Source organism: Mesoplodon densirostris, chromosome 3, assembly GCF_025265405.1.
Source record: "Mesoplodon densirostris isolate mMesDen1 chromosome 3, mMesDen1 primary haplotype, whole genome shotgun sequence".
In the NCBI taxonomy this organism is placed as follows: Eukaryota; Metazoa; Chordata; class Mammalia; order Artiodactyla; family Ziphiidae; genus Mesoplodon; species Mesoplodon densirostris.
In genome coordinates, this window is record NC_082663.1 from 139414737 (window position 1) to 139441591 (window position 26855).

Sequence of the window (26855 nt, forward strand, 5' to 3'; positions counted from 1 at the left end):
AATGATGAGCTGAAAAACCACATGCAATAAACAAGAAGGAGCAGCCAACAAAATCTCTTAAAATCTCAGAAATGTTCAATAAACATTTGCAGAACGAGAAAATAAATAACAACGAAAAGGAGCCAGCAGCTCTCTCTTTCCCCTCATGTTAGTCAGGTTCAGGGCGTATGTGTCTCCAGACAAGTCACATGTCTTGAAGGCAGGCCAGTCCCAGCAGCTGTGCACTTCACCCTCCCCCAGTGAATCTCCCACACCCTCACTGGACAGCTCCTGCCCTCAGAGTGCCCTTCAGGCCTCAGTCACTTCTCAATCCTGGCTCCCTTCCCAGACCAGCTGCCCAGAGTCCTGGTTCCTCTCCTCAGCTCACAGGAGCCGCTTCACCAGCTGGCCAGAGCATCCACACCAGCCATGCCATCGAGCGCCAACAGCTGAGAACTTGGGCTCATCCCCAGAGAGGTCTGGTGGGCTTGGTGGCCAACAGGAAAACCCAGGGCTTCCAGGGGCTTTTGGCGGAGGTGGCTCGATCCCAGCCCTGGCTGCCAGACAGACAATGCCAGCCTGTCCACTCGACAGAAAAACACACGCTGGCTGCCTGCCCTGGGGTGTTTCCAGAAGAGAAATTTAATCTAATTTACATACTTCTAGGTACATCGATAACCAAAATGTGGCCACTGAAAAAAGTTAAAAGGTCAATCAGCTCCCGGTTTCTAGCTGGCCCAGGACTGCAAAATAAAAAGATCCACGTTCCTTATTCTCTACACAAAATGTGGTTTTAAAAAAGTGGAAAGATATAGGGAGCTATACATAGAAAGCAACAGTGAAAAGAGGGAGGGGGGTGAGGGTGGGGAAGGAGAGTCCCACCCCCACCCCCTCTCAGGCCCTGGAGCCCCCAAGGCTCTGGGGGGCCTTGACACGGCAGGAGGCAGCTGTCAGCTCTGAGCTCTTCTCAGCTGGGAAGGCCCCTCTTGCGGGGGTGGCCAACAAGGATTTCCGTGGCATTGTGGGCTCAGTGGGGGGGTTCCCAGGCCCCAGCAGCGGGCCACAGAGGGAGTGTGGCTTCCCCTGAGCAAGCACCGTGGCATGATGTGGTCCTCGTTCAACTCGGGAACTGGAGGGCTGGAGCAGATTCCCGGGTCTCACGAAGTACGTTGAGTGCGTGCGTGCGTGCGAGAGGATATTCATAGGGGCAAGAGGGAACCAGGACAGGGGTCCTTGGGGTCTTTGCAAGTGGCCACGGATGGCAAACATAGCCCGCCTGGCTGTTAGACGTGGGATAACGCTGGCCTTCCTCCCTTGTGAACAGATCGGCTGCCACCAGAGACCTGGCCGCTGCCCCTGCTGAACTGGGTGGGCAGGTGGGTGTGGGCTGAAGGAAGATGCCCTGTGTGTGGCCCCAGAGTCCTCAGGCTGGGGGAAGCATGGCTAGTTGGCTTCCAGTGCCCCGGATGTAGTGTGCCCGGCTCCTGAAAGGTGCCGGTTTGAGGTTTTGGCTTGCTCCTTTGGAAACGGAAAAGAAAGAGGGAGGAGAGGGAGGAGGAGACTGAGGAGGAAGAGGAGATAGAGGTGGCACGAGAGGGGATCTGGAATGCTTTTGTGTTAGGGCGCCTCTGCTGCCGCTGTCTGTGCCTGTGGGGCCTGGGGCTCCTCGGGCGGAGGGTCCGCTTTGGAGAAATTCATCTCCAGGATGTGCCGCTGTAAGTGCCGCACCCACTCCTCCTGGATGGAGAGGGGTCCCTGGAATTCCACCTCACAGAACCTGTAGGGGGGGAACAGAGAGAGGGAGAAGTGGCCACTGCAGTGAGGAGAGGTGGAAGCATAGCCCTGGCCACACCCTGAACATCAGGCACATCTACTGCTACTCAGAGTGAACAAAGTAAGCCCAGGATTTGACGGAAGGGGGACCCAGAAGCTAGATGTTCTCCCATGTACAGCTACCTCTACCCATCATGGGGTCACAGTAGGGTCCCCTGGAGACCCCCATCTCTATGCTCAGGGTAGTCTGCTGGCTCAGGGACTGGGTATGGGCCATCCAGCTTCCCAAGCACCTCTGCCAGCTGACTGAAGCATGTGCTCTGAGATGGGAGAGGACACAGAGAAGCAGATCCTACCCCACCAGGCCCCAGGAGAGAAGGATGGGAGCCAGGGGAAGGGGCTTGGGCACTAACTCCTACCCATCCAACTCACCAGCTCCTCATCCTCTCGGCCCCAAGGGAGGCCTCACAGCATAGGGGCCCAGAACCCAAGCTCATGGTTCTGAGACTTAGGTTCCAATTCTACCTCTGACTTGGCCTGTGTGGCCTGAGTCAGGCACATCACATCTCAGACTCTCAGTTTCCTGGCCTCTGATGTACACATGGACTTTGGTAAGAAGGAACTGAGACCTATTTTTTTCTTAATCCGGCAAATACTTGCCAAGTGCTTACCATGTGCCAGGCACAGTTCGAGTGCTTTATAAATACTCAACTCTTTTAATCCTCATAACAAACCTATTAGGTAGGTCTGTTATCAGCCCCGTTTTATAGGTGGGAATACTGAGGCATGGAGCAGGAAATCCTTGCTCACGGTCACTAGGCTGGGGTCAGAGCTGGCAACTGAACTCAGGTCTTGTTGGCTATAAAGCTCAAGGTCTCAGCCTGATGCTCTGTGGTGCTGCTGTCTGTGAGGAGCCCTTAACCTGGGTCCAGCCACACCCCAGGGCAGTCCTTGAGGCTACATCTCCTGCCTCCACCAGCCCAAGTCCTGTTCAGAGGCTCTGGAGGGCCAAGCCCCGGGCAGTAGTCTCCCTCCCTCCCCCGCGGGCTGCATACCTGCACTTGAGGGTGTAGATGTTGCCAACGAACTTGACGAGTGATGTCTGGGGGGGCCGGGGCACCAGGGAGGGGACTGGCCGGACCCGGGGCGGAGGCTGCCGCACCTCCTCCAGCTTCTGGTGCAGGTCATTGGCCTCCTCACCACCCCTGGCCGCAGAGGAATCTGGAGGGCGGGCTTGTCGGCGCTCAAATTCTGAGGTGGGGAAAGGTGGGGAGAGGGACGGGAGATGAGCCAGAGGGCAAGTCCCCTGAGGAAGTTCCTGCCTTCGGCGAGCAAGGGGCAAATGCTGTGGGGAATTTTAAGTCAGGACAACTGATGACTGGACATCTCCTGGACCTTGGGACAGGTGGGATGAAGGATGGATGACTGAATGGGAAACTGGGAAAGTGACTTAAGGGCAGATGTACAGCAGAGAACCCAGGGGGCAGCCAGGGGAACCCCAGTAGGTGGCAGCACATGACCCTCCTCCACCAGCACTCACTGTTGATGTTCTGCCGCTGGTGCTCCTCAGCCTTCATAGTGCCTGGCGGGCTGGCTGCCAGAGGCCGCTCACCACTGTCAGCTGCCCGGCCAGCCTCGAGCCCTGGCTCACACCCGGCACTGCGGCCCACCATGGCCAGGCCCCCGGGTGCCAGCCCCAGGGGCGGCCGCTTGTCGCCATCTCGGCCATGGCCAGCACTGCGAAACTTCTTGGTGAAGGGACGGCCGCCCTGGATGTAGCTGCGGTAGGCGCCCACCTTCTGGGGCCGGTGCTTGATCCACTCACTCAGTGTCTCGATGGGTGAGCCGTTCACACACCACTCGGTCACGCCGAACTGCCGCAGGTGCGCCCGTGCATGACTGGCCAGGGCCTTGCGGTTTTCGAAGTAAAGGCCACACAGCTCGCAGCAGGCCTCAGTGGCTGCAGGCAGAGGGGGTGCTGCTGAGCCCCAGCCCAAAGGGAGCAAGGGTACCCAGAAGGCGCTGCCCAGGTCGGGAGCCAGTCCCGCCTCCCACTGGGGCCTTGACCCCCACTGGGGATAAGTGTGTGCACGGCATTGCCCAGCCCTACAGGCCCTGGCAGATGCCCTCCCAGGACCCTGCTACCCACTGCTTACAGGAGTGGGAGGTCTTCTCATGGAGGGTCTTTGCCTTGAAGGGCAGTTCAGTCTGGATGTAGGTCTTGGCCTTGACCTCTGCTGGGAGGAGGCGGTCCTCCTGCAGGGGCCGCTTGGCTGCCACTGAGCCCAGGTAGCTGGTGGCTGAAGGCTTGGCACCAGTGATGGGTGCCAGGCTGAGCTCGCGGGGAACCTGGGCTGGCCCAGCTCCTGGTTTGCCTGGCCGGCCAGCCATTGGCACCAGCGGCAAAGGGGCCTGCATGGGCCCAGGGGCCACCGTGAGGGGCCCGTCCTCAGCCAAGGCAGGGGCCAGGTCTCCGGCCGGCGGCTCCTTCTTGATGAGGCATGGTTTGGATTTTTTCTTGAGGATCTCCCGCAGCGTGTCGATGGGTGAGCCGTTGACAGACCACTCGGTCACACCCATCTGACGCAGGTGCGAACGTGCATGGCTCGACAGGCCCTTTCGGTTCTCGAAGAACTCGCCACAGAACTCACAGCGGATGTCACGTACTGGCTCTGCCCGGGACGCTGCAGGGGGTCGGGGCAGGGGGAGGAGAAGGAGGCGGTGGCTGTTGGCAGGAAGCCTCCAAGCTCAAGGTCAGTGTTAAGTGCCCTGCTGTCCCATCCATGCAGCCCCAGACCTGAATGACCCGCTCCTTCATCTGCCTCCAGAGGCCCTTGTGTACATCATCCAGCCCTTCTGCTTGTTCTGTAAGCTCAAATTCTAGCTGGCTTCATGATGACTCCCTATGACATTGTGAAGTATCGAGGAACAAGCACTCCCTGGATCCTGGGCTCAGAGGCAAGCTTGGCTGTGACCCCCTTGTGTGATGCTGGGCAAGCCACTTCCCCTGAGTCTCAGTTTCCTCCTCTGCAAAATGGAGATGGAAACCACCTCCCTGTGTTACTGGGGTGGGGGGACCCTAAAGCAGGAGCAATTCAAAGCATGTGGTATAAAGCAGACATGAAGTGCATGTGAGCACTAAGGCAGAGGCCTGGGCCATCCTCACCTGCTCGGTACACAGCAGCTGTGACAGTTTGAGAGGGAAGTGCACTTGCTTGTTATAATAGGGATGTTACAGCTACTGCATACAGAGCTTTAAGCGTTAAAGCTAAGTGCTTTACACCACTAAAGAAAACCGTGTTACAGAGTTGGGAACATGCTGATCTCCATCTTCCAAAAGAGGCAACTGCCCAAGGTCATATACTGCTAGACTCTGGAGCAGCCGAGACCTTAACTTGAACTCCAAATGCCAAGCACTTAGTGACCAGGAATATCAGAAAGACACCCATTTCCAAGACTCATATACTCTTGCCCATGGCAGACAGCACCAATTGATCCCTGCAGTCTTCCTCCCTAGGAATCTGGGTGGTAGCCACTACCAATGGATTAAAAATGGTACAGAGATAAAATCTTTTTGCCATTGCCTAATGACACAATTCTGCCGCCCTCATACGAATGAAGAACAATCAAGAAGCAGCTCAGTTGGGGGTCTGCGTAGCAGGAACACACAGCTAGCCCCTTGTCCTTTGGACCTGTGTACTTCCCTTCCATTGCAACCCTGGGTGTTCTGGGTATCCCCGAGGGAAGTGTGGGGGAAGACCCCTCTACCTGTTCTCCCTGTCCTGCCCCAGGGTCACACTTACACAGGTTCAAGGGGGTCATGTCTTCCCGAGGTGCCACCCAGGGACCCTCGGATGGGTGCGGCTCCCCATGAAGGGCCCCCGGCAGCATCTCCCGCTTGATCTCCACCCGCATTTGTTCAGGCTTCAGCTTCTTAGGCAGGGAGGGTGAGAGGCCTGGGAACATCTTCCGGGCCGTGGGAGGAGGAGAGGCAGTCGGTGAGTGGCCCAGGGGGCTGCCTGGTGGCGGCGGCAACTTCTTGGCCAGGGGTGAGAGATGAAGGTCCGCGGGGCTGCGGGCTTCCAGTGAGCTGCCAGAACCTCCGCTGCCCACCACCTTGGCCAGGGCTTTTGGGCTAGGCCCTGACGGGTTGGGGTGTCCACCAGGCCGGGACTGGGTCCGTCTCTTGAGGATCTCCCGCAGCGTGTCGATGGGTGAGCCGTTGACGTACCACTCGGTCACGCCCATCTGACGCAGGTGCGAGCGTGCATGGCTCGACAGGCCCTTTCGGTTCTCGAAGAACTCGCCACAGAACTCGCAGCGGATGTCACGTGCTGGCTCTGGGCCCGAAGCTGCAGCAGGAGAAAGGGGCAGTTAGCACCGTGGGCACTGTTAGCACAGCCACCTGTGGGTCTCCTGGTCGGCTGGGCGTGGACAGCAGCACGTCCAGGGGCTGGGGTGGTGGTGGAGGGCAAGTGCAAGTGAGGGAACTGAGGAGCAGGGCGGGGGCGCCAGACACCCGGCAGGAGCACAGGGAGGCTCTAGAGAGCGCATGGGCCCTTGGTCCTGGCGGAAAAGGACAGAACCAAGACTCAACGGCTCTGCGGGTCCTAACGAGGATGGGGGCAGGAAGTGGTAGCCCTGCCATCCAGACCAGGGGCAACCATGGGCACCTTCCACACCAAAAGGCAGCACCCCACCCTTGGCCTTCATTCTCAGGGAAAGTCTCAGTCATGGAGGTCAAAGGCCAAGAGAGAAGCCTAGCAGCCGACTGCCGACAAGATCTCTGGGCAGAACCGGTCCACTGCTAAGGGCCCCTGTCCACTCCCTGCCCCAGCAGGGAGGGATTAGGGATGGGGCTGTGACCCCCACCCTGGGAGGGGCTCCAGGGCCCGCAGGGAGGAGGGGGCGGCTGAAGCGAGAACCTACAGAGGTTGAGAGGAGACGGCTCCACATCAGAGGCCCAGAAAATGCCAGCGGCTGCGGCGGCTGAGAGGTCCTGCTTCCCCCAGGGGCTGGCCATACCCTCGGCCTTCAGCTTGGCCTTCGTGGCCGGCGGTGGGGGGGGGAGCAAGGAGAGGGCCGCAGAGGCGGGAGGAGGCCGCCCCAGCAGGGCCAGGGTGCCACGCCTGGGTGGGAGGCGGATCTGGACGCCGTCCCTCCTGATGAGCCCGTGGAGCACGTCTATGGGGGATCCCTTGGCGTCCGGGTCGCTGACGCCCAGGTGGCGCAGGTGGGCGCGGGCGTGGCTGGACAGGCCCTTGCGGGTCTCAAACCAGGCACCGCACAGCTGGCAGTCCAGCTCTCTGCCCCCGTCACTATCTAAAGCTGCGGAGACAAAACACAGGGGGGTTCACGGCCGCCACCTTGGCCGGCCCTGGGGGACTGAGGCGGGAGGGCCTGGTGTGATTCTCGGCTGCCCGGGCTCCTGGAGGTCCAAGACTAGTGCCACAGGTTTAAGAAGTTTTGGGAAGCAGAAAGTCCTGTTCTCTGCCTAGCCCTCTGGCATCAAGGTTGAGTGTAGAGAGCGTAAGGATGTGGAGTACAGAGGCAGTGGCCAAATTTCAATGGCACAGTCTGATGCTTCCAGGCCTTCTTCCCAGGGACCTCAGCTATGGAGCTGTGCAGGGTGCGGGGAGGGTGCAAAGCAGGGGCCCACCGGCTGCTGAGCATCATACAGCCAAGGGCACACCTGCTCAGAACGCTGCTCCTGGAAGCACAGCAGACAGTGGAAGCAGCTTCATTGGAATGTGAGGTGCAACTGGGGTGCCCTGTTGGGCAGGGTGCCAGACTCTAGGCTCACCCCCAGACCCTAATGACCCCAAATGTGTGGGAAGGCCTAACTTCCTAAGGGATGCCCTTGTTAAATCTGCTCACCACGCCTGGGAGTTTCTTTGCCATGCCCACAGGCAGCCCAGGAGGTACAGCTCCATCCCTGGGCACAGAGGTACCTCTGCAAAGGACACCAGGAGCAGGAGGATGTGAAGACAGGGCCAACCATGGGACCTCATGTCAGGTGGACTACTTGTCTACCTGCAGGACCCAAGGTGCCCCACGGGAGCCCTGGTTACCTTCACTGCCCCAACCCTCAGGCCCAGAGAAAGCCAAAAGCTGCCCCTAAGTGGTGAGGATGACCCTGGCAGGCTCAGTAGCCACAGCCAGGCTTCCAGGGGTTAGAAAATCGAAGTGAAATGGGAGACAGATAATATGCAGCGTGGCTGGCCCAACAGGAGATGCAGCACCTTGATTAACACACTCTGGCCCAGTCGACTCAGGACACAGGCGCTGCAGTCCCCATTGCCCCCACCCTGAGCCCTGCAGCCCAACCTGAGGCCCTGCCCCTCCCAGCGCCAGGACCTCCCTCGGCTCCCAGGACCCACACTCACTGAGGTTCAGGGGCCCCTCGTCCTCAGACTGGGGCCACTGTGCCTTTGGGGAGGCCGGCCGGGGGCTCAGGGACAGCTGGGGGCTCTTGTCCTCAGGATTCTTGGGGGTAGGGGAGCCCGCCAGGGCCAGTGATGCTTTCTTGAGGAGTGGGGAGCTGGGCGGGTGGGCCAGGCCCTTGGCCGAGAAGCCGGGAGGTGACTTGATGGCCTTGTTGACAGCAGGGGCATCGAGGGGCTTGGCCAGGGCGAGCAGGCCGGGTCGTGGGGCTCCAGCAACCATTTCCTTCGGCGAGCTGGACTTCTTAGTCAGGCCCGGGGGCAGCCCAAGGGGTGTGTCGGGCAGGCCCTTCTGCTTCACGAGCTCGTAGAGGAGGTCGATGGGGGCACCGCTGCTCTCCGACTCAGCCACCCCAAGCTGCCGCAGGTGGGAACGCGCGTGGCTGGACAGGCCCTTGCGTGTCTCAAAGCAGGCACCACAGACCTCGCAGGTGGTCAGGCTCTGGGCTGGAAGGTGAGACGGAGGCCAGGAGAGCTAGCTGTGAGGCTGCACAGTCTCTGTTCTCCCACTTCTCCTCCCCTGGGGCCCCACTCACCCAGGCTCTTGCAAGTGTTTTGCTTCTGTCAACACCTCCCACCCTTAAAATGACCCTAATGAGGCAGGAATTAGCTTGTTCAGTTTGCAAATAAGGAAACTGAGTCTCAGAGAGGGGAAGAGTTGTGCCCAAAGGCACACAGCAGGAGCAGAGCGCTTCTGTGGTCCAGCCAGTGGAGCGCCTTTTGGATCTCTAACGTACCAGGGTGTCCTGGCAGCAGGTTTTCACACAGATGCTGACCTGCCAGACAAAAGCTAAGGCCTAGCCACCATCTGCAGCTTAATTCATGCCCCAAACGCTAGGTTGGAGGCCTCAACCATGGTATCTGTGGTGCCCTGCCTGCACCCTCTTCTGCAGAGCCCTTATCCCTGCCTATCTGCTTCTCTGCCTCCCTGCTCCCCAACTTCAGTGACTCCCAAGGACAAGGGCCAGGTCTGTTTTGCATCTCTCACATCCCTAGGGTCCGGCACAGCGCCTGTCATTACTCAATAATGACCTGAGAATCAATGGACAAACAAGGCAGCTTCATGCAAAAGATCACATAGCTATCAGCAATCAAAGTCAGCAAATGAACTGGGTCTGGGTGTGAGCTCCTGATGAACAGGCCCACTGCTTCTCTGGATGCCCCTCCCTTGACCAGGGCTCAAGGCCATGCATGCCTGTGACAGCAAAAGCTCAAGAGAGAAGATAGCTGGGTGTCTCCTTGGTGCCATGAGATGCCAGAGAGAAAGCTGTGGCCAACCTGGGGCCCCACATTAACTCCCAGGCCCAAGAGCTCCCTGTGAGTGCGACCAGCCTGGCCGGCACCCTTGCCTCCTGCGCCACTCACCCTTGAGGTCCGGCAGCTCCTGCTTACTGCCATGAGGAACCTCTGCAGCCACTTTGCTGCTCAGCCGATTGGCCACCTGCTCCAGGGGCCCAGGGACAGGCAGGCTCTTCTTGGGGAGCAGGGGGGAGCCCAAGTCCACGGCCACCATTGCGTTTTCCTCAGAACCCAGGCCTGTGAGGTTGGGAAGACAGGCTCAGCCCAGGCAAGGTGTGGGCTGTCTACCCCTGTAAGGACTGAGGGCCAGGGGTACACTGGTGGTGGTGGTGGGAGCCTTCTTCCTCATCTTTGGTGCCTGCTCTCACTTTGGAATGCAGCTCACCCCATGAAAGCTGAGGCTCCGTCCATAACCCCGAGCACCAATATGACGCAGGGATGTCAAGGCTGCCAACTGACAGCAGAGACTAGGAACGGCTTCCACCTACCAGAACACGGACAGGTCAGGGGACGCAGTGCTAGTCTGAGCCAAGACTCCCACCTTAGCAGATCTCAGAGAAAATATCTCTCTGGGCAGAGAGATCTCTCTGGCTCCTCTCTGTGGAGGGAAGCATCTATCAGTCTTGGGGGCGGGTAGGTGGCAGTCAGAAGGGGAATTCAGTAAGACAAGGCCAGGGTCAGAGGCCAGAGAGGCAACGCAGAGGCAGGGAGCTCAGGACATGAAGAAGGCTCCATGGAACTTGTGGGGAATCTCCACCAGACAAGACAGCTGGGGCTGGGGTTGCAGAGACAACTGGGGATCCTGGGGTGGTCTTATCACAAGCTAAGCCCTAGGTGGGGTAAGGTAAGAACTAGGAGCCTGGACCAGCAGGGGATCTTACTGGGGACAGAGAGAATAGGAATCACAGAACTTTATAGGAAGTCTCTGAGGCATCCATTAGGCCAGGAAGCTACTCCGGGTGAGGCGTATAGGAGGACAGACAGTCAAAGGTGAGTTTTCATGGTCTAATTTTTCAGAAAAAAAGGGGCTTGAGAAGCCTGTTGAGCCCCGGGTTTAGCATTCAGAGCATGGAGAGAGCTCTGAGAACGAAGGAACTGTGTGTCAGATGGGACCCTGGAGGAGCTGAGTGTTGTTAATAGGAGGGCAGGCAGGTCCCTGACTCAGTTTGACTCTTACAGAAGCAAGGAGACGTAGGGGGTCGGGGAATGCACCGGGGCCCGGGACGCCGAGGACTTTGTCAAAGCCTCCGGGTGGGCGCGTCTGTCAGATGGGGCAGGGCCCTTGTCAAGGATGAAGTGACTCGGAGTGGGTTTCCGCGCGGGAGGTACAGGGACTGTGGTAAGAGACGATCCAGAGGCTCCAAGGGGTTCAGGGGCATCTGTCAGATGGGGTGAGGGTTCCGCGAAGTGACGGCAGAGTGTTTCTGAAGCCCGGGACCCTGCGAGCCGCGACGGGAGGCCCAGGGTCCCCGCGACTGGAGGGCCTGGGGGGAGGGGAAGTCCCGGAGACTGGATGGCGGGCATCGGGGCGGCGGCGGCGGCGGCAGGGGGCGAGCGGGGCGCCAACTCTGCCCTCCCCGCACCCTCCCCGGCGCGGGCTCTTACCCGGCGCGGGCGCGGGCCCGGGCCCCGGCTCCGGCTCGGCCTTGGGCCCGTCCCGCGGCGGCAGCGGCGGCGGCGGGGGTGGGGGCGGCGGCGGCGGCGGCGGCGCGGGGAGAGCCGCGGGGCCCGGGCTTTGGGGGCCCAGCGGGGGCGCCCCCGCGGGCGCGCGCTCCCGGGCGCCCCCCGCGCGCGGCCCCGCCGCCGCCTTGCTCTCCGCTTTTGTCACTCGGCACTGGGCGGTGGAGGCGGCCATCTTGGCTCCGGCGCACGCGGAGCGGCCGCCCCAGGCGGGAGCAGCCGAGCGCCGAGCGCCGCCGCCGCGGAGTCCGCTCCGCTCCGCCCCGTCCCTAGGGGCGCGCCCAGGGCGGCCGGCCGAGCGCCGAGCACAGCGAACGAAACCCTTGTCCCCGCCAGGCTGGTGGGGAGCTTGCGGACACCCGCACGCAGTGCTACGAGCGGCTGCCAACTGCTGCCCCAGCCCAGGTCTCGGCGGACTGGGACACTCTTTTCCCACCCCGGACATCCCTAAGACTACTATAGGAATCCTCCGGCCACACGCATCCGCCTTAACAGCATCCAGGCTCCTAGAGCCCGACGGGCGGAGCTAGGACCTGCCCCGGGACCCTGTTCCATTCCCTTCCTTGGAAGTCTCCCCTCCGGGTCGGGAATCCTGGAAGACACCTGATCCCCAACTAGAAGGATCCCCCGACACCATCCTGGTGTCCAACTGTCCCCCGACGGCGCTGTCCGGCAATCCTGCGCAACTCCCCACGAGAACGGCACCACATTTCAAGCACAACCCGCTTCTCCCTCCCCAAAACTAAACGGATTGCCCCCAGCTGTTATTTGACAGCTGGGTGGAGCCAGCATCTGACCGTTGCCCCGCCCCCAACCTGGCAAAGGCTCCCTACCGCCAGCTTAGGGAGGCGTGGGAGAGGCTTCTAAGGATAGCCACTTTGCAGGGTCGGTGCCCAGACCGAGCCCTAATCCTGGACGTCTTTCCTCAGGCAAGGTTTCCGGGATCTTCTCAACCACTCCTTAACGCCCTCACTCCCAACGTGTTCACTGAAAGACTGATCATAGCTTCCCCCCACGTACAGGGCCAGTGCAGTACCAGGCTGACTCCTATGTCCCAAAGATTTGGCCAGTTCCCTCAGCACTAACTGGGGGCTGGTACATTGGTCTTCTGGTGGAAACAGCTTAGCCAGAGCTGAACCTGGTTGCTGGATGCAGGCTGCCATTCTTGGGGTGCCTGGCCCAGGTGCCGGGTAAAGGGCGTAAGCTTGACATTCAGGCCTCTGCTGGAGTGACAGAGAAAGAAGGGGGCAGTGCTGGAGACTACAAACTGCTTCCTGTGCTCCCCAGCCATCTTCAGAGCAAGCTGCACCTCCTAGCCACCACTGAAACACCACAAACCTAGCCAGGTATGTGAGCTGAATGCCTAGGGGATAGCCTTCACAAAGGCAAGAAGCCTGAGGTCACATCCCCACTCTGCCTCTCCCCGAAGTGTGACCTCAACCAACAACTATCCTCTCTCTGTCCACTATCCACTATCAAATCTCCTCCTTGGAGCTTTGGTAGCCCCCCTCTTCCCTTTGCAGACCCTCAAGTGCCCTTCACTGGTAAGGAGGCTTGTGGATGGGTCCAGCAAAGCCCAGAGTACAGAACTAGGTAGGACCCTGGAAACGCCAGGTAGGAGAAACAGAGATGAAAGCTGCAGCCCCTGGACAATTCCCTTGTTCAGGCACCTACTCCATTCCTCAGAACCCACCGTCTCTTCACTGCTGAGTTTTCTGCTTTGAGGTTCAGGAAAGTCTCCCACAAAGTCAGGTTTTGTAAGCCTGGGTGCTTCACCTTTCCACTGCCTCCACGGTGTCCAGCCCCAGGCTCCTTCACCAAAATATTACTTCTGGATTTCCCAAGCCATTCTACACTGGAGAGACCACTGAACATGGTGTGCAGAAGTCTAGCTCTGCTGCTTTGTGGCTGTGGCAAAGCAGAGGACCCCCAGTTTCCTCATCCATAAAACAGGAACACAACAATCCTCGGCTCCACGGAATTGTTTTCAGGTGTGAGATGAAACCCTGATACACAGCAAGCACTCATTTACGGGAGGGGTTATCAATGCTGCTGGACACAGTAGGCACCATTGAAAATCTAGAATGTAGACTCCTGATCCGCACCGTCCAATTGGATCACCACTAACCTTGTACTAGCTGCATTTCAAGTGCTCAGCAGCCATATGTGGCCACTGGTGACCCTGTAGGACAGTACTGTTGTCTAGAGAACATTTCCATCATCTCAGAAAGTTCCACCAGACAGTGCCGCACTAGATAAAAGATATCATTAACAGCAAGGATTCTGGAGCCTACGCTTCCTGGGCTTTCACATCCCAGCTCCACATGCTTTCAGCTGTATGACCTCAGGCATGTTAATTAAACTCTCTGTGCCTCAGTTTCCAAATCTGTAAAATGGGGATAATAACACCTGCCTTTAAAGGATTGTTGTGAGGATGTAAATGAGTCCATATTTGTAAAGTGCTTAGGACAGGATCTGGCTCCTAGTAAAGAGCTCAATAAGCCTATGTTAAAATCACTGTCAGGCAGGGCAGGCAGGAACTGGATCTAGAAGGAGCCCTGGCCCAGCCCCTGAGTAAAACAGCAATGACCCCTAAGTGGCAGGACAGTTGTCGACCTACTTTGTAAAGTGACTTGAAACACTTCCAGGAAAGCAGAGTGGCTTCCCCCTCCCACTCCTCCATCCCTCCGGACCCCTGGGAAGGGTCAGGGCTCCGGCCCTGCCTGCCCCTTCTCCCCTTACCATCTCCGTAGGCTGGCCCAGGGTCCTCAGCCCAGGTGGGTGGGAAGGGCACTGTAAGAGGTAAGCGGGGCCGGCGGGAGGTCAGGAAGCCACTAGGCGGCACCCCAGGTTCACGACACAGGGGGCTGGGGGACCGCTCGGCAGCTGAGGTGGCCAGCAGCTCTTGCAGGATGTTGATGGGTGAGACAGTGAGCTCCCAGTTGGTGATACCAAAGTCACGCAGGTGGGCCCGGGCGTGGCTGGAGAGGCCGGCACGAGTGTCAAAGCCGGCCCCGCAGAAGTCACAGCGCATCAGGCTGAAGGTGCCTGGGTCGAAGTTAGCCACTGCAGAAAGAGAGAGGACATGGACTGCCTGGCTGGGGGAGGGGCGGGGACAGCCCCAGCTTTCCCCTTTCCCGGGGCTGCTCATCCTCAGCGGATCACACAGTTAGTGCTGTTCCTCACCCTGGATGCCTCACTTGTCCTTTGCTGTTCATGCTCCTGCCTGTATAGCTCACTCCAAGAAGTCTTCTCTTCTTGACCTTCCATTTTCTCCCCTTACATAGCTCAAAGCATTAGGGACCCCACCTTCAGAAATACTTCTTCAGGGTGGATTTGCAATCATTTGGGTGAGTTTGGGTATTTGATTAATACCCTCTTTCGTCTAGAGCTCATATCTATACACCCCAGTGTTATAAATTAAATCTTTGCTGAATGAAGAAATGGACAAATGGATGGGACACCTTCCTCTGGAAGTCTGCTTGGATACCCCAGGAAGAGTCAGGGAGCTTCTCTTGGCTCCCCCAGACTCCTGGTTCCCCGAGCTTCCCCCATCACAGCCCTGGTCACTTAACATTGTAACTGCCTGGTTTTGTGGCTGTCTGTCCCCTGCCCCTTCCCCCCAGTGCCCATACACACACACTCTCAAGCACCATACCAGCACCTCCCCACGTAGGCTCCATGTCTGCCAGCATCAGAACCACCCAGGGCACTGGTGTTGGAGACAGACCCCGGGAATCAGAACCTTGGTGCCTGGGAATCTGCATACCTCACAGGCAGCCCAAGGGGTTCTGAAGTCAGCCAGGGTCCCACCACTCCTGTTACTGTGCTGTGCACTCCAGGAGGGCAGGGACTGCTGTTCCATTCACTGTTGTGTTCCCAAGTGCCCAGAACAGAGGGGACCTAACTCAATAAATACTTGTTGAATGAAGGAATCAATGAAATTCCGTGCCTGGGGCTGACTCCCCTGCCCATACTCCTTCCAGCTGTTGGAAGGGCCAGGGCATTGGGGTGTCCCCGCACCTCCTCCAGTGTGGTGACCTTTGCCTCAGCTCCCAGGTCTTCTGAGAGGGGAGGCCCTGACTTCACCCTGCTTGGCACTACGGGAGGATTTAGAGTGAGGGTTGGTTAGTTCAGAACTCAGCTGCCCAGCTGTGCATCTCCCAGGTGTTGGAGGGAGGTGGGTGCCGGAGTGAAGCCGCCCTACCTTTTTTCTTCTTCTTCTGGAAGGAGAACCTGCGTTCGATGGCCTTCACCTCCTCGGCGGAGATGAAATGCCGCACGTTGTAGCTGACGCCCACGCGGTTCAGGTGGCCCCGAACGTGGTTGGCCAAGCCAATGCCATTGTGGAAGCGATCTGGGCAGTAGGGGCATTTCCGCTCCTCATGCTTCAGTGCCTCTGCTGGGTCCCCATCCAGGAATGTGTCCAGCCCCAGAGGGCCACCAAGTGGCGTGTCCAGGAGCAGGAAGTCCAGGGGGTGGCCACCCCCCAGCCCCAGCTCCTCAGGCTGCAGCCTCGGGGGGGCCCTGGCTGCCGCAGCCATGACTTGCGGCCCGAGCTTTGCCACCAGAACAACCGGCACCATCCCACAGAGTTGCTGCTGCTGTGCCCGTGAGGCTTCAGCTGTCTGCAGGGCTTCTCGGAATGTCCGCTTGAGCTCCAGGGCTGACTGTGGGATGAGGCCGGGGGTGGCTGACGGTGCAAAGACCCCATTTTCGGGGGAAAAGTCCATTTCCGAGGCCAGCAGTATGTCCTCCTCCTCCTCCTCTTCGCTCCAAGGGTGCCTCTGGTCCCCCAGTTGGGCTGAGAGCCCCTGTGGGTGGACAGCACTCTTGCTTCTACTGGCCTGTAAGGAGTAGGGGGCAGATGCTAGTGACGAGGGAAAGGCTGGCCTTCCCTGGGGCCTCTGGCTCGAGCCATGTGGGAGTGGCTTTAACAGTGGGAAATCCCTCATGCCCAGCTGCTGGCAGCCAGGGCCAAAGGACAGGCTGGGGTCGTATCCAGCAGGATTCCCCTGCCACATGGGGGCCAAGAGCGGCTCAGCTTTGCCAAAGTAGTCAGTGGCATCAGAGAATCGGGCATAAGCATCCTGGCTGGTGCCGGGCCGGCTGGCAGGGTCCTCCTCAAAAGCCTCACCATCCTCCTCCCAGTTGGCATGCACAAGCCTCACGTGCTCCCTGAGCAGGCTCTCGCTGGGCGCGGGGAAGCCACAGAAAACACAGGCACTGAGGCCCAAGGAATCTCTGTAGGGTTGATAGGTGAGGGAGGTGGCATCGGGGCTTGGGCTGCCAGCCCTGCTGCCGCCCCCGAAGGGCTCCTTTGTAGCCTGGCCTTGTGGCTCACGCATGTGCAGCTTGGCATGCTGCACAAAGGCCTTGGAGGAATTGGTGCCAAAGACGCACTTGGGGCACTGCAGCCGTGCCTCCCGGCCCTCGTCGCCTGGGACCTGCTTCAGCTTCTGGATCTCCTCGATAATCTTCTCCCGGGAGGCCTGGTGCAGCTGCCGGTGCTGCTCAAGGGCGCCAGGGTCAGCGAAGGCCCAGCCACACTCGCCACAGGCCAGGGGGGTCAACTCGGCCGGGGGCTCTTGGCCCGGGGCTCGGCGGTGCTGGCTCATGTGCTCCAGAAGGTGCTCCTTCTGCTTGAAGTAGATGCTGCACTCAATGCACGGGAACACAGCTGGCTCCTCATCCTCATCCTCGTCTGGGCTGGCCACCCCCTCGGCCACTTCCTCCAGCAGTTCACACAAATAGGGCCTTGTCCGGACGGGGGGGAGCAGTGGCTGCAGCCGCTCCACAGATGCCTCTGAGTTCACCGTCCAGGTCTGTGTGGCCACCTCTGAGGCCGACTTGGGCAGGCTCCACTCGGACGGCTGGGCCAGGCCCTCCAGGTCTGCCAGGTGAGCTCCGGTGCCCACCACTGGCACATCCAACGTCTTAGTGGTATCTTCTACCGGCACGAGCACTGTCCGGAAGGAGGTGAGGGCTGGCAGCTGGGGCGGCAGGTCCAGGTGCAGCGCTGCATCCTGGAGTGGGGCCTGCTCTTCTGGGTCTTGGAGCCAGTCGAACCTGGGGCGGCCCCGGGGGACCTTCTCCAAGAGCTTCGATTCACCCTGATGGTACAAGAACCTTCTAGAGCCCTCGAGCTCAGCGTGGGGCTTCACGGTTCTTATAATGACCGAGTCCTCGAACCTCCGCTCAGATGGGATGCCCTCCCCGGCCTCCTGAACCATGGGGTGCTCCCAGGGCCCCCGGCCATCGGGGGAGCCAGGGAAGTGGCCCAGGGGATGGGGTGGTGGGGAGCCCGGCTGGAAGTCCAGGCTGCCTCCATCCCAGCAGCTGCAAGGAAGTGCCAATGGGGACAGGTTAGCTGTGGGCCTCAGTTTCCCTTCCTTGGGCAGGGGAGGGGGTCCCAGGCAGTCTGAGACAGGCTCCAGAGACCCAGCCTGAGGGCTGCCTCAGAGGGGCTTGGGAGTGTTGGGGTGTGGGTCGGGAGGTAGAGGGAGTACATGTGGACCCTTCCAGGGCCGTTGGGTCAAACAGTAGATTTAGCTCCCAGGGAACACCTGTGTATGTAGCCCAGCCCCACTGCATGTGGTGGGGGGTGGAGTGTGCAGAGACCACAGCGGGGATCACAAGTAGTGTCCCCAAGTCTGGTGGCACAGTCAACTCTCATCCGTCCCCTGGAAGGGTCCAAGGCTCCGACTTATGCTTCAGGCTGCTTTTTTGTCTTGGTCCTCCCCAAATTGGGGTGATCTAGTTTGTTTAGCCTCATCTTTCCAGCAAATTTGGTGAAACTCTGCAGCATAAACAACTCAAGCAAATTTACCTTCCTCCCTGCATCTCCCCTCCTAGAAGGGCAGAGTCAGGAGAGGTGCAAAGTCCCTGCTCAGCCTGTGGCCCCCGTGACCCTGACCTCCTTTGGAGGAGAGGGGAGGCAAGGCAACCTCACTGAGCCTCAGTTTTCCAATCCTAAAAATGGGGATGAGTCCCAAGAACCAGGAGCTTCTGTGCCCTTATGCAATGACTAAGGGAGCCTTCTCATACCCATAATCAAAGAAAACTTAACACACTGCAGGTGCTTATTCAAATGGGGATCTTGACCCCATGAAGTGTAGGGTGAGGATGACACAACTCAAAGCTGGGAAACGCTTCACTTGGCCTGCTGCCCGATTCCCAGTAAGCCCATGACCACTGTGGGTTCTTATTATGACTGTTCCTGATCAATCCCCCTCATTTTCAAGATATTGCCTCCACGAGGGGCTATGGATCACACCCACGGAACAGATGCGGAAATGGGTTCCACTGAGAGGCTGAGTGGAAATCACAGGGTTACCTCTCTAAGCCCCATCAGTGACATGCAGTGTTAACGGGACCATTCCCTCCAGGGTTATGGCAAAGACTCAGTGGGGTAAACCTGCGCTGAGAGCCTAGTACACAGCAAGCGCTAAATAACTGAGAGCTATTATTAATCCCAATATGGATGTTATTACGTATTAGCACCCACCAAGCCATTTAATAAAAGGCTGCTGCCATCAGCATTGCTGTCAATTCCTGCTCCTACCCAACGTCCCTTGGGTCCTCGAGGCGAGGTTGTGAGATGTATCTTAGGGACTCCATTTACCGATGAGGAAACTGAGACTCAGAGAAGCCGAACATTATTCTAAGGATCACCTGGCAGAGACAGGACTCCGAGGGTCCAACCTCCAGGCTCCTGGCCCACTGGCCCTGCTCTTGGCAGGGATAATGAGAGTTGACTGTCTGTGTTAATCCCAATCCTCCCTCCACCCCCTACAAATGCCCAGGGGCTTGCCTGCAGGGAGCCACCTCCTCCTGCCTGGCCTCCAGATTCCCTCCTATCCCCTCCTCAGTCTTGGGGGCTTCTCTCAGGCCTAGGCATGTCCTGCTTGCCCCCCCTGCCCTCCCTGAGGTCAGGGCCAGCGTGGCACTCACCAGCTGCTGATCCGATGGGTGGCGGAGGTGGCACAGGGGAGGGCTTCGCTGAGGCCAGGATGGGGCTGCCCGTCTGCAACAGAGAGGGGAGACCCTGAGGGGCTGGGGTCCCCTGGCTGGGGCCCTTCACAGCACCCCAGCTCTGGGAGCCCTGCCGGGCACCTCGGAAGGGCCTGACCGGCTCCCCACTCCTCTCCCCTGAGAGGCCTTTGGCCTCTGCACTCCTGAGCCTTGAAAGGGGTTTCTTTGGAGGAGTCCCCTTCACTTTCCTAGGGGACCACCAGGGCTTGCTGCCTTCAACCCTTCTCTCTTTGCCCCCATCTGGCAACCAGGGTGATTTTTTTTTAAGTCACACCCTGGTAAAATCTCACCTGGCTTCTCATCATGCCTACAATAAGAGCCAGATTCCCGACCGCCACCTCCAAGGCCCCGTGAGGTCGGACCTCTGCAGGTCTTTCCAGCCTCACCTCCCTCTCCTCCTTACCCCTCACTCACTCTGCCCAGACTCCTCGTGAAGCCTCAAACCCACCTAACTCTTTCTGACCTCAGGGCCTTTGCACCAGCTATTCCCTCTGCCTGGAGAACCCTTCCCTGGCCACCTGCTAAACAGCTCCTACAATTGTCTCTCTCATTACCTGTTTTTTTTTTTACTTAGCACTCTCTGAAATTGCCTGTATCCCCTGCTAGCACATAAGCTTCCCCACCCCCACCCCAGGGCCTCATTCACTGCAGCACCTCAGTGCCCGGCACACGGCAGGTGCTCAACCAATACTTGCCAGATGAAGAGTGAGGAGCCCTCTAGTCTGAGCTGCAGAGGGCCCGTCCCTGCCTCCTGCCTCCCAGAACCCCTTCCAGGCCTACATTGTAGAATCACATGCCCTCCTAGGAACCCTCACACAGATAGAGCCAACTCTCCATTATCCGCCTGTGGAGCCAATGCCTGGAGCGACCACAGGAATCCTGGCCTGTGCCTCCTCTGCCTGCCACACCCACCTGCCGCAGGCGAGCATGCCAATTGGGGCACAGGCCAATTGCGTGGGCCAAGGTTAACACACTGGGGGAACTTGTGCCCCATCCAGAGCCCAACAGATGCAATTGCTGGATTAGCTTCAATTTGAGGATGGTCCAGAAAGAGGGCTAGTGCGGGGTTTGTACTTTTTCAAATCCCCTACTGTCCAATTTGCCCGGGAAATTGAGAGCTGACTGTCAGAGGCCAAAAAATTAAGAGCTGTTGAGGGTAGAGGGTAGGGGTCAGCAAGTTGTGATACTGCCAGGGGTCTTTCTGCTGAGTCGGAGAGAAGGGCTGTGACTGGCATGTGGCCTCTGGAAGGTGAGGGTGGTGATGGGGATACAGAAATTTGCATCATCTAGAACAGTTTCTCAACCTTGGTGCTACTCACATTTGGGGCCAAATCATTCTCTGTGGTGGGGGGCATGCTGTGTATTGTAGGATGTTCAGTAGCATCCCTGGCCTCACCCCCAGATGCCAGTAGCCACCCCCTGCCCTGACCCTTGGCCCTGTAGTCATGACAACCAAAAATGTCCTCAGACATTGCCAAAGTGTCCCTTGGGGCAGAATCGCCTCCTTTTGAGAAGCTCTGGGGTAGACTGATGGGGAGCAGGGCCAGGTTGGAGTGTGCTCGGATGAAAGGGCTGGTGTCGGGGTGGGAGGATGGAGTGAGTGGAGTGTTGCAGAGGGTGGGAGGATCGGGAAATCAAGGCCTGGACCAGCTAAGGGAGTGAGACCCCAAGAAATGGGTCTCTTGAGAACACAAGAATCACAGACATGAGTTCTCAGGAGAGGGCAACCATTTCACAGGCAACAAGCCCCAGCACAGGCTAGAGGTGCAAGTCTGAGGGTCCGGGTGTCCTGATTCTGAGATTCTGGGACCCCAAGCTCCTGAGATTCCGAGTGTCCCAGATTCGATGATTCTGCGATTGCCGTTGTCTAAGAATTCCACGAGCCAGGGGGCCGTATTGGCCTCTTTGTTTGAGCGGCTCCAGTGAAGCTCCTATTTTTAGTGGCAGCAACTTTGGAGGAAGCAGACCAAGCAGGGCCCTGTGTCCGAGACACTTGGGGGCTGGGGGCTCATCCAGAGGCCTCCACAGCCGGCGGGGGTCCAGAAGTCCCCATGGGTCAGACAAGGCACCTTGGATGCAGCCCCCGGCAGTGGCCATGCCAAGGGGCCCTCATTGGCTCCTGCCATTTGGGGGCCCCAAGGGGGTTTGAAAATGAGAGACTGAAAATGAGGAGCGTGTCCGTGAGCAGCTTGAACCCCAAGCCAGGCAGCTTGGCAGAGTGGCCAAGAATCTAGACATTGGAGTCAGACAGTTCCAGTTCCAGCCCAAGAGGGAACCTGAAGGGCATGCCTTTCCTGCTCCAAGCCTGTTTCCTCCTCAATATAATGGGAACAGCTAAGGCCCCAGTCTCGAAGGGCCAGCGACAGATGCCAAGGAAGATCACAGAGTAAATGCTCGATCCAGCGAGTTGGCGGTGGGGGAAGGAAGGGAGATGGGTGTGCCCAGGGCGGGGTTCAGGGCTGGCTGAGACATGTCCCAGGTTGGAAGCTGGAGGCTTGACCGGGAGCCTCAGGCCCACTCACTCCATGCTCTGATTTCCTCCTCAGCCTGGGGCCCCACGAGGGCAGAAATGACGCGTTGTTCATCCCCTAGCCCCCTGGTCCCAATGCCAGGCATGCACCAGACTCTTCAGCAATCCATGCGGACCATCTCAGCCCCACAAGCTTTGGGTGCACCCAGGAGGCCAACCAGAGAGGCCAAACTGTGGGTGAGGGGCTACAGGGAGGCTGTAGGAGCTCCAGGCCAACAGCCATAACAGAGGACAGAGAAGGCAGGGGATTCATCCATGTCTAGGTGGAGTTTGGAGGTAGCCACTCCAGGGGTGCTCTTGAGGGGCTCCAAGGACTAGGTGGGCATGAGGGAGGGCCCAGGCTTCTGCATGGAACAGCAGCCCCAGAGGCTGTTCCTATTTATAGGCATCACAAGACTCCTAGGGCAGGTGCCTGCTTCAGGGAAGGCGGGGTGGAACGGGCTGAGAGGGCAGCGGGGGGAGACACTGTGTCCGACGCCCAGGCCCTCCTCCAGCTTCCAGGCCACGACCCTACTCCAAGTCAAGCCACCCTCGCCCCATGCCCCATATGCTCAGGGACACCAGTAAGGGTGGACCTCACCCACCTCAGCAGCCATATTCCCCTCTTCCCCAGGCACATGCACTGGACCCTGGCTGATTCCCCAGGGGGAGTGAGGACATACCTACCCACCTACCTACCTTCTTCTCTCCAGACCTGGGACTTCTGCCAGGTACAGCAGAGCGTCCAGTTTCTCAGAACCAGACTCAGAGAGGGCCCCAGGACCCAGAGCCTGTTCCGCAGGGCTCCCATAAAGTCAAAGTCCTGGGCCTGTCCTGGCCAGCCGCATGACCTGGGACATGGTCCTGCCTCTCTTTGGGCCTGAGTTACTAATGGTTTGGAGGAGGGGATTGCTAAGGTTCTCTGAGCAGGGGTCTCACCCTCTCATCCCCTTCAGGTGCCACCAGTCACCTCCACGCCATTGCATGTGTGGAGCCCCCTGCCTAGATGTCCCCTGCCTCTTTGTCTGACTCAGTGTTCCTCATCCAGGACTCCTGGGTGTCCCCCAGCCTGGGTTTCCCCCATTGCAACCTCAGTGACTGTGTCCTAGCACCTGGTGGCTGCTTTGTCTGTCTGATCCCAGATAGCAGGGTCCAATGGGGGTGGGGATGGTGTGTATACTTGGTCGCTGTGCACCAGTGACCCTTAGGAGGTGCTCTGTAAATATCTTGAGTGTCATGAGCATTGCTACGGTGAACTGGGGCAGGTCAAGGATGCCCCGACACAGGGTGGTGGTTAAGGATGAGGGCTGTCAAGCCAGGTTACTGCCTAGCTGTGGGCCCTTGGGCAAATTACTTGACACCTCAGATGGGGTCTGAGTTTCTCCATCTCTAACATGGGATAATAATAACCGAGGCTAACCCACAGGGTTTTTTTTGAGAATGACATGAGATGATCACATAAAGGGCTTGGTGTGTAGGAAACCCCTGACAGAGTGCTTGGAGATTCCCGGAAACCAAGGCCTTTAGAGCAGGCCAAGGAGATGAAGGGAGACATGTAGTACATCAGCCTGTACTGCACTCACCACTCTTCACCTACACCAGGCCCCTGCCTGGCCCTTGAACATGCCAGGCTCCTCCTCACCACAGGGCCTTTGCACCTGCTGTTCCCTCTCCCTGGCTTGCCCTTCCCACCATTCATTCCATGCTCCACTCAAATTCTACCCCCTCAGGGAGGCTTTCCCAGGTTCCCCAGGCATGATCCTGGCACTCTGTTTAATACCTTCACTAGCACCTGTCACTACCTGCCCGTATGTTATTTATATAGTTGCTTGTTGTCTGTCTCCCCTACTAGAATGTCAGGTCCCTGAGGGCAGAAACTTTTGCCACTTTTGTTTACAGCTGTATCTCCAGCGCCTAGAACAGAGCCTGGCACATAGTAGTTGCTGAGTATTCAATGAAGGAATAACAAATCTTGGGGTGGGGACAGTGTGAGATCCCCTTTTGCTGGGAAACCAAGGCATAAAGGGGTGGCTGTCATCCCTGACTACCCAGTCTCTCCCTAACCACTAGAGGGCATAAGCTGTTTGGGACCAATGGCTCAGGAGCAGGACTCACCAAGTGAGTGCAGCAAGAGGGAACTGGGATAGACTGATGGGAATGGGGTATGCCTGGGGAACAAGTGGGCTCAGGGAGGGGAGCTAGGGGTGTTAAGCTGGGCACCTGGACCCAATTAGTATGCTCAGAGAAGGAAGCCAGGCAGACCTGAGTCAAGTCCCAGCTCCTTGTCACCCACTGGGGGGCCTTGGTCAGGTCATTAGCTCCCAGGACCTCTGTTTTCACAACTGTAAAATGGGAAACTAAGCAGAATGCAGAGGCTCCGAACCCAGGCAGAATCAGAATTCCAGCTCAGCCCCTGCTGGGCTGGGTGACTTGGCCCTCCCTGAGCCTCGGGGACCTGGCTAGATGCTCCCCCAGGGCCACAGGGCCCACCCTCTTACCAGAAATGCCACCTCTGCCATCCAGAATGTCTCGAGGGCTTTCCTTGGTGACAGGCAGGTAATGGGTGGACCGGAAGATGCAACCTTCCCCCTCAGCAACCTCAGCCCCACCTTCGATGTCCTCCCTCGGCGCTGGGCCAGGCAGTCTCTCGGGGCCTCGAGGACGATCCGGGGCGGCCAGGCCGCCTGCCAGGGGCCCATCCATAGATGCTCTCTGCTTGGCTCCACTCAGCTGGTCGCCTGGCTCAGTGAGGCATTGTAGGTCTGGGGGCAGAGAGACAGGTGCTTAGGGGAGGTAGGAAAGGCACACAGTCTGCCTCAGTTTCTCCTTCCTTGAAGCCCCAGTCCTCACCCTTGCAGCTCAGTGCCTCAGTTTACCTCCCAGCACAGGTGAGCAAGTACATGGTACTGAGGCCCTATCCTCACACATTGTATCCCAAAGGTCCCTAACCTCAGCATGCCTCAGTCTCCCCATCCATGACTCCTCTCTTTACACAGATCCTGCGCTGCCTCAGTTCACCCCACTTTACAACATGCACACTCAGCCACCTTGTTTTCTTGCAGCATTAATCGTATCATTTCTAGATGGCTCCCTTCATTCATACATTGCTGAACTTTCCCCAGTTGTGCCCTCACTTCCATGCACGTGCATATCCTGTGCGCATGCCTCAGCTCGAATCCCGAATCCCGGCCACTTCTACACTCTGATCCTATACACTGTCTCAAGTCCCCCCCCCACATCACTACCCCTGCACTTTTCTTGCTTCTGTTGCCCGTATCAGTTACCCCTGCACTTTTCCCACAGTCCAACCCTCCTTCCACACACAACCTTAGGATTCTCCAGCATTAACCCCTTCACCCTCACACTCAGCCTCAAGTGACCCCAGCATTAACCCCCTCACTTCACCCCAACATTACCCCTCATGCATACCCAGCCTGGGTTCCTTCATCCCACCCTCCCAAGATCTCTTTAGTCTGAGGGCAAAAGGGAAGGATGGGGCTCCTGGTCCAGAAATGAGGACCCTGGGGAGGCTGTGGGGGTGGGTGCTGTCTTCTCCACCTATAAATACCTTCAAGGTAACGGCGGAAAGTGAAGGGCAGGAATGAGGCGCCCTCCCCAGGGAGATGGTGGGAGGCCGAGCCCAGGCAACCGGGGCGGGGCCGGGGCTCCAGGCCTGGCTGCAGGCGCTGCCCTCGGGGGCCTGGAGGCTCCCAGGGGGCCCGTCCGTGGACTGGCCGTTGTGGTGGGGGGTCCCTGCCCAGGCCCCAAGGAAGCACTTGCGGGTGCCCACCGGGTGGGCACTGCCCGCGGGGAACGGGCGGGACCGCAACTTCGGAGCACTTTGGCAGCGTGGGGAGGAGGGCTCCCTCCTGGACACCCCCGGGGGTCGCAGGGGTGGTGGCGTCGCCGCGCTAGCGCAACCCTCGGGGCGCCAGGGTCCGGGAAATGCGCCCTCCGCCCGTGCACCTCGGGGCGGGAGACCCCGCGGGACGCGCCGAGGTAGGGGGGACACCTGCCCCAAGACCCCCGCTCCTCCCCCCAACCTGTGCGGCCCCGCCCCCGTCCAGGCCCCGCCCCTGCAGGCCCCGCCCCCGCCCCCCGCACCGGGGGGTCCCGCCTGGCCCTGCCCGGCCCGGGCCTCCCCCTCCCCGTGCCGGCTCCGCCCCGCCCGCGGGCTCCCCAGGCCGGGCCGGGCCTCACCGGGGAGGCGGCGCCGCCGGCTGGGCGCCGGGGCTCGGAGCTCCCTTCTTTGGAGCGGCCGTCGCTGCCGCTACGGTCCTCGCCGCTCCCGGTGCCGGTGTCGCGGCCTCCGCAGCCGCCGCCGCCTCCACCACTCGGGGGACATTGTCCCTTTAAATCGCTCCCCCCGCCGCCCCGCCCCCCCGGCGCGCCGCCGTGACCTCAGCGCGACAGCCCCGCCGCGCCGCCATGATGGGGAGGTCCGGGGCACCCCCCCCCTCCCCACCACCCCCGCCTGCTCCACCTCGGTGGGGGGGGCAGCTAGCAGCCGCACCGCCATGTTGGGAGTGGCCAGTCGGGTGGCCCTTAAAGGGCCCGCGCGGCCTGAGAGTCCAGGGAGAGGCTCTGTTACCATGACAACACTCTTGTCCTCCTGCCCTCAATGGCTCTTCATCACCCCACTGGTTCTTCCAATGCTAGGACCGCTAATAGCACCAGAAGAGCGGGGAGGGGGCAGGGAAGTTCCCCCGTGGGTCATTCATAGGTCATTGAGGACTCCACATGGTGAATCCTTAGCCTTCAGTCCCCTGCTCCCAATCAGCTACGTTTCAAACACAAGCTCATTCCCTTCTTCCTCATTATGCACACTGAACTTCAGTACCTCCATGCCCCTAGAGCTGCCCTAGGTCCCCAGTGTAAGACCCCCTTCTCCACCCAACCCCCAGGTTCACAGTCACTAGGACTACCCCATAATGCGCACATAATAGGACTGCTGCTTCGCCCACCCACCACCCATCCACATGTCCAACCACCCATCCATCTCCCCACCCATTCATCCACACGTTCAGTGGATCAACCACTCATCTACCCATCCAGTCAACTAACCAACCACCTATCCATCCACTCCTCCAACCACCTGTCAATCCATCCATCCCTCCATCCAAATACCCACTCAAACG

The 26855-nt window shown here is 59.1% G+C and overlaps 1 protein-coding gene across 3 annotated transcripts; it reads right to left on the minus strand.

The window, feature by feature from the left end:
• Window positions 1–748: 748 nt before the first annotated feature.
• WIZ (WIZ zinc finger) lies at window positions 749–26058 on the minus strand. 3 transcript variants are annotated; one of them, XM_060093809.1, is made up of 13 exons: window positions 25918–26058; window positions 24216–24479; window positions 19128–19200; window positions 15382–17513; window positions 13917–14240; window positions 9561–9731; window positions 8139–8642; window positions 6682–7080; window positions 5556–6104; window positions 3909–4436; window positions 3293–3712; window positions 2808–3003; window positions 749–1756 (listed from the first exon to the last, which is right to left on the minus strand). In XM_060093809.1, exons 2-13 carry the CDS (start codon window positions 24418–24420, stop codon window positions 1597–1599), a joined length of 5661 nt encoding a protein of 1886 aa, XP_059949792.1. In that variant the 5' UTR covers window positions 24421–24479; window positions 25918–26058; the 3' UTR covers window positions 749–1596. The 3 variants fall into 3 exon arrangements, with proteins under 3 accessions (XP_059949792.1, XP_059949790.1, XP_059949791.1); XM_060093807.1 differs by lacking the exons at window positions 13917–14240; window positions 15382–17513; window positions 19128–19200; window positions 24216–24479; window positions 25918–26058 and adding an exon at window positions 11100–11349; XM_060093808.1 differs by lacking the exons at window positions 6682–7080; window positions 13917–14240; window positions 15382–17513; ... (1 more) ...; window positions 24216–24479; window positions 25918–26058 and adding an exon at window positions 11100–11349.
• Window positions 26059–26855: the final 797 nt, after the last annotated feature.

Coding starts and splice junctions, on each gene's coding strand:
- WIZ (XM_060093809.1), bottom strand. CDS start 24,420: ATGGATGGGCCCCTGGCAGGCGGCCTGGCCGCCCCGGATCGTCCTCGA. Junction 8,643..9,560: donor GGAGCTGCCGGACCTCAAGG/GTGAGTGGCGCA, acceptor CTCACCTTCCAG/CCCAGAGCCTGACCACCTGC. Junction 7,081..8,138: donor CGAGGGGCCCCTGAACCTCA/GTGAGTGTGGGT, acceptor TTGTCTCCGCAG/CTTTAGATAGTGACGGGGGC.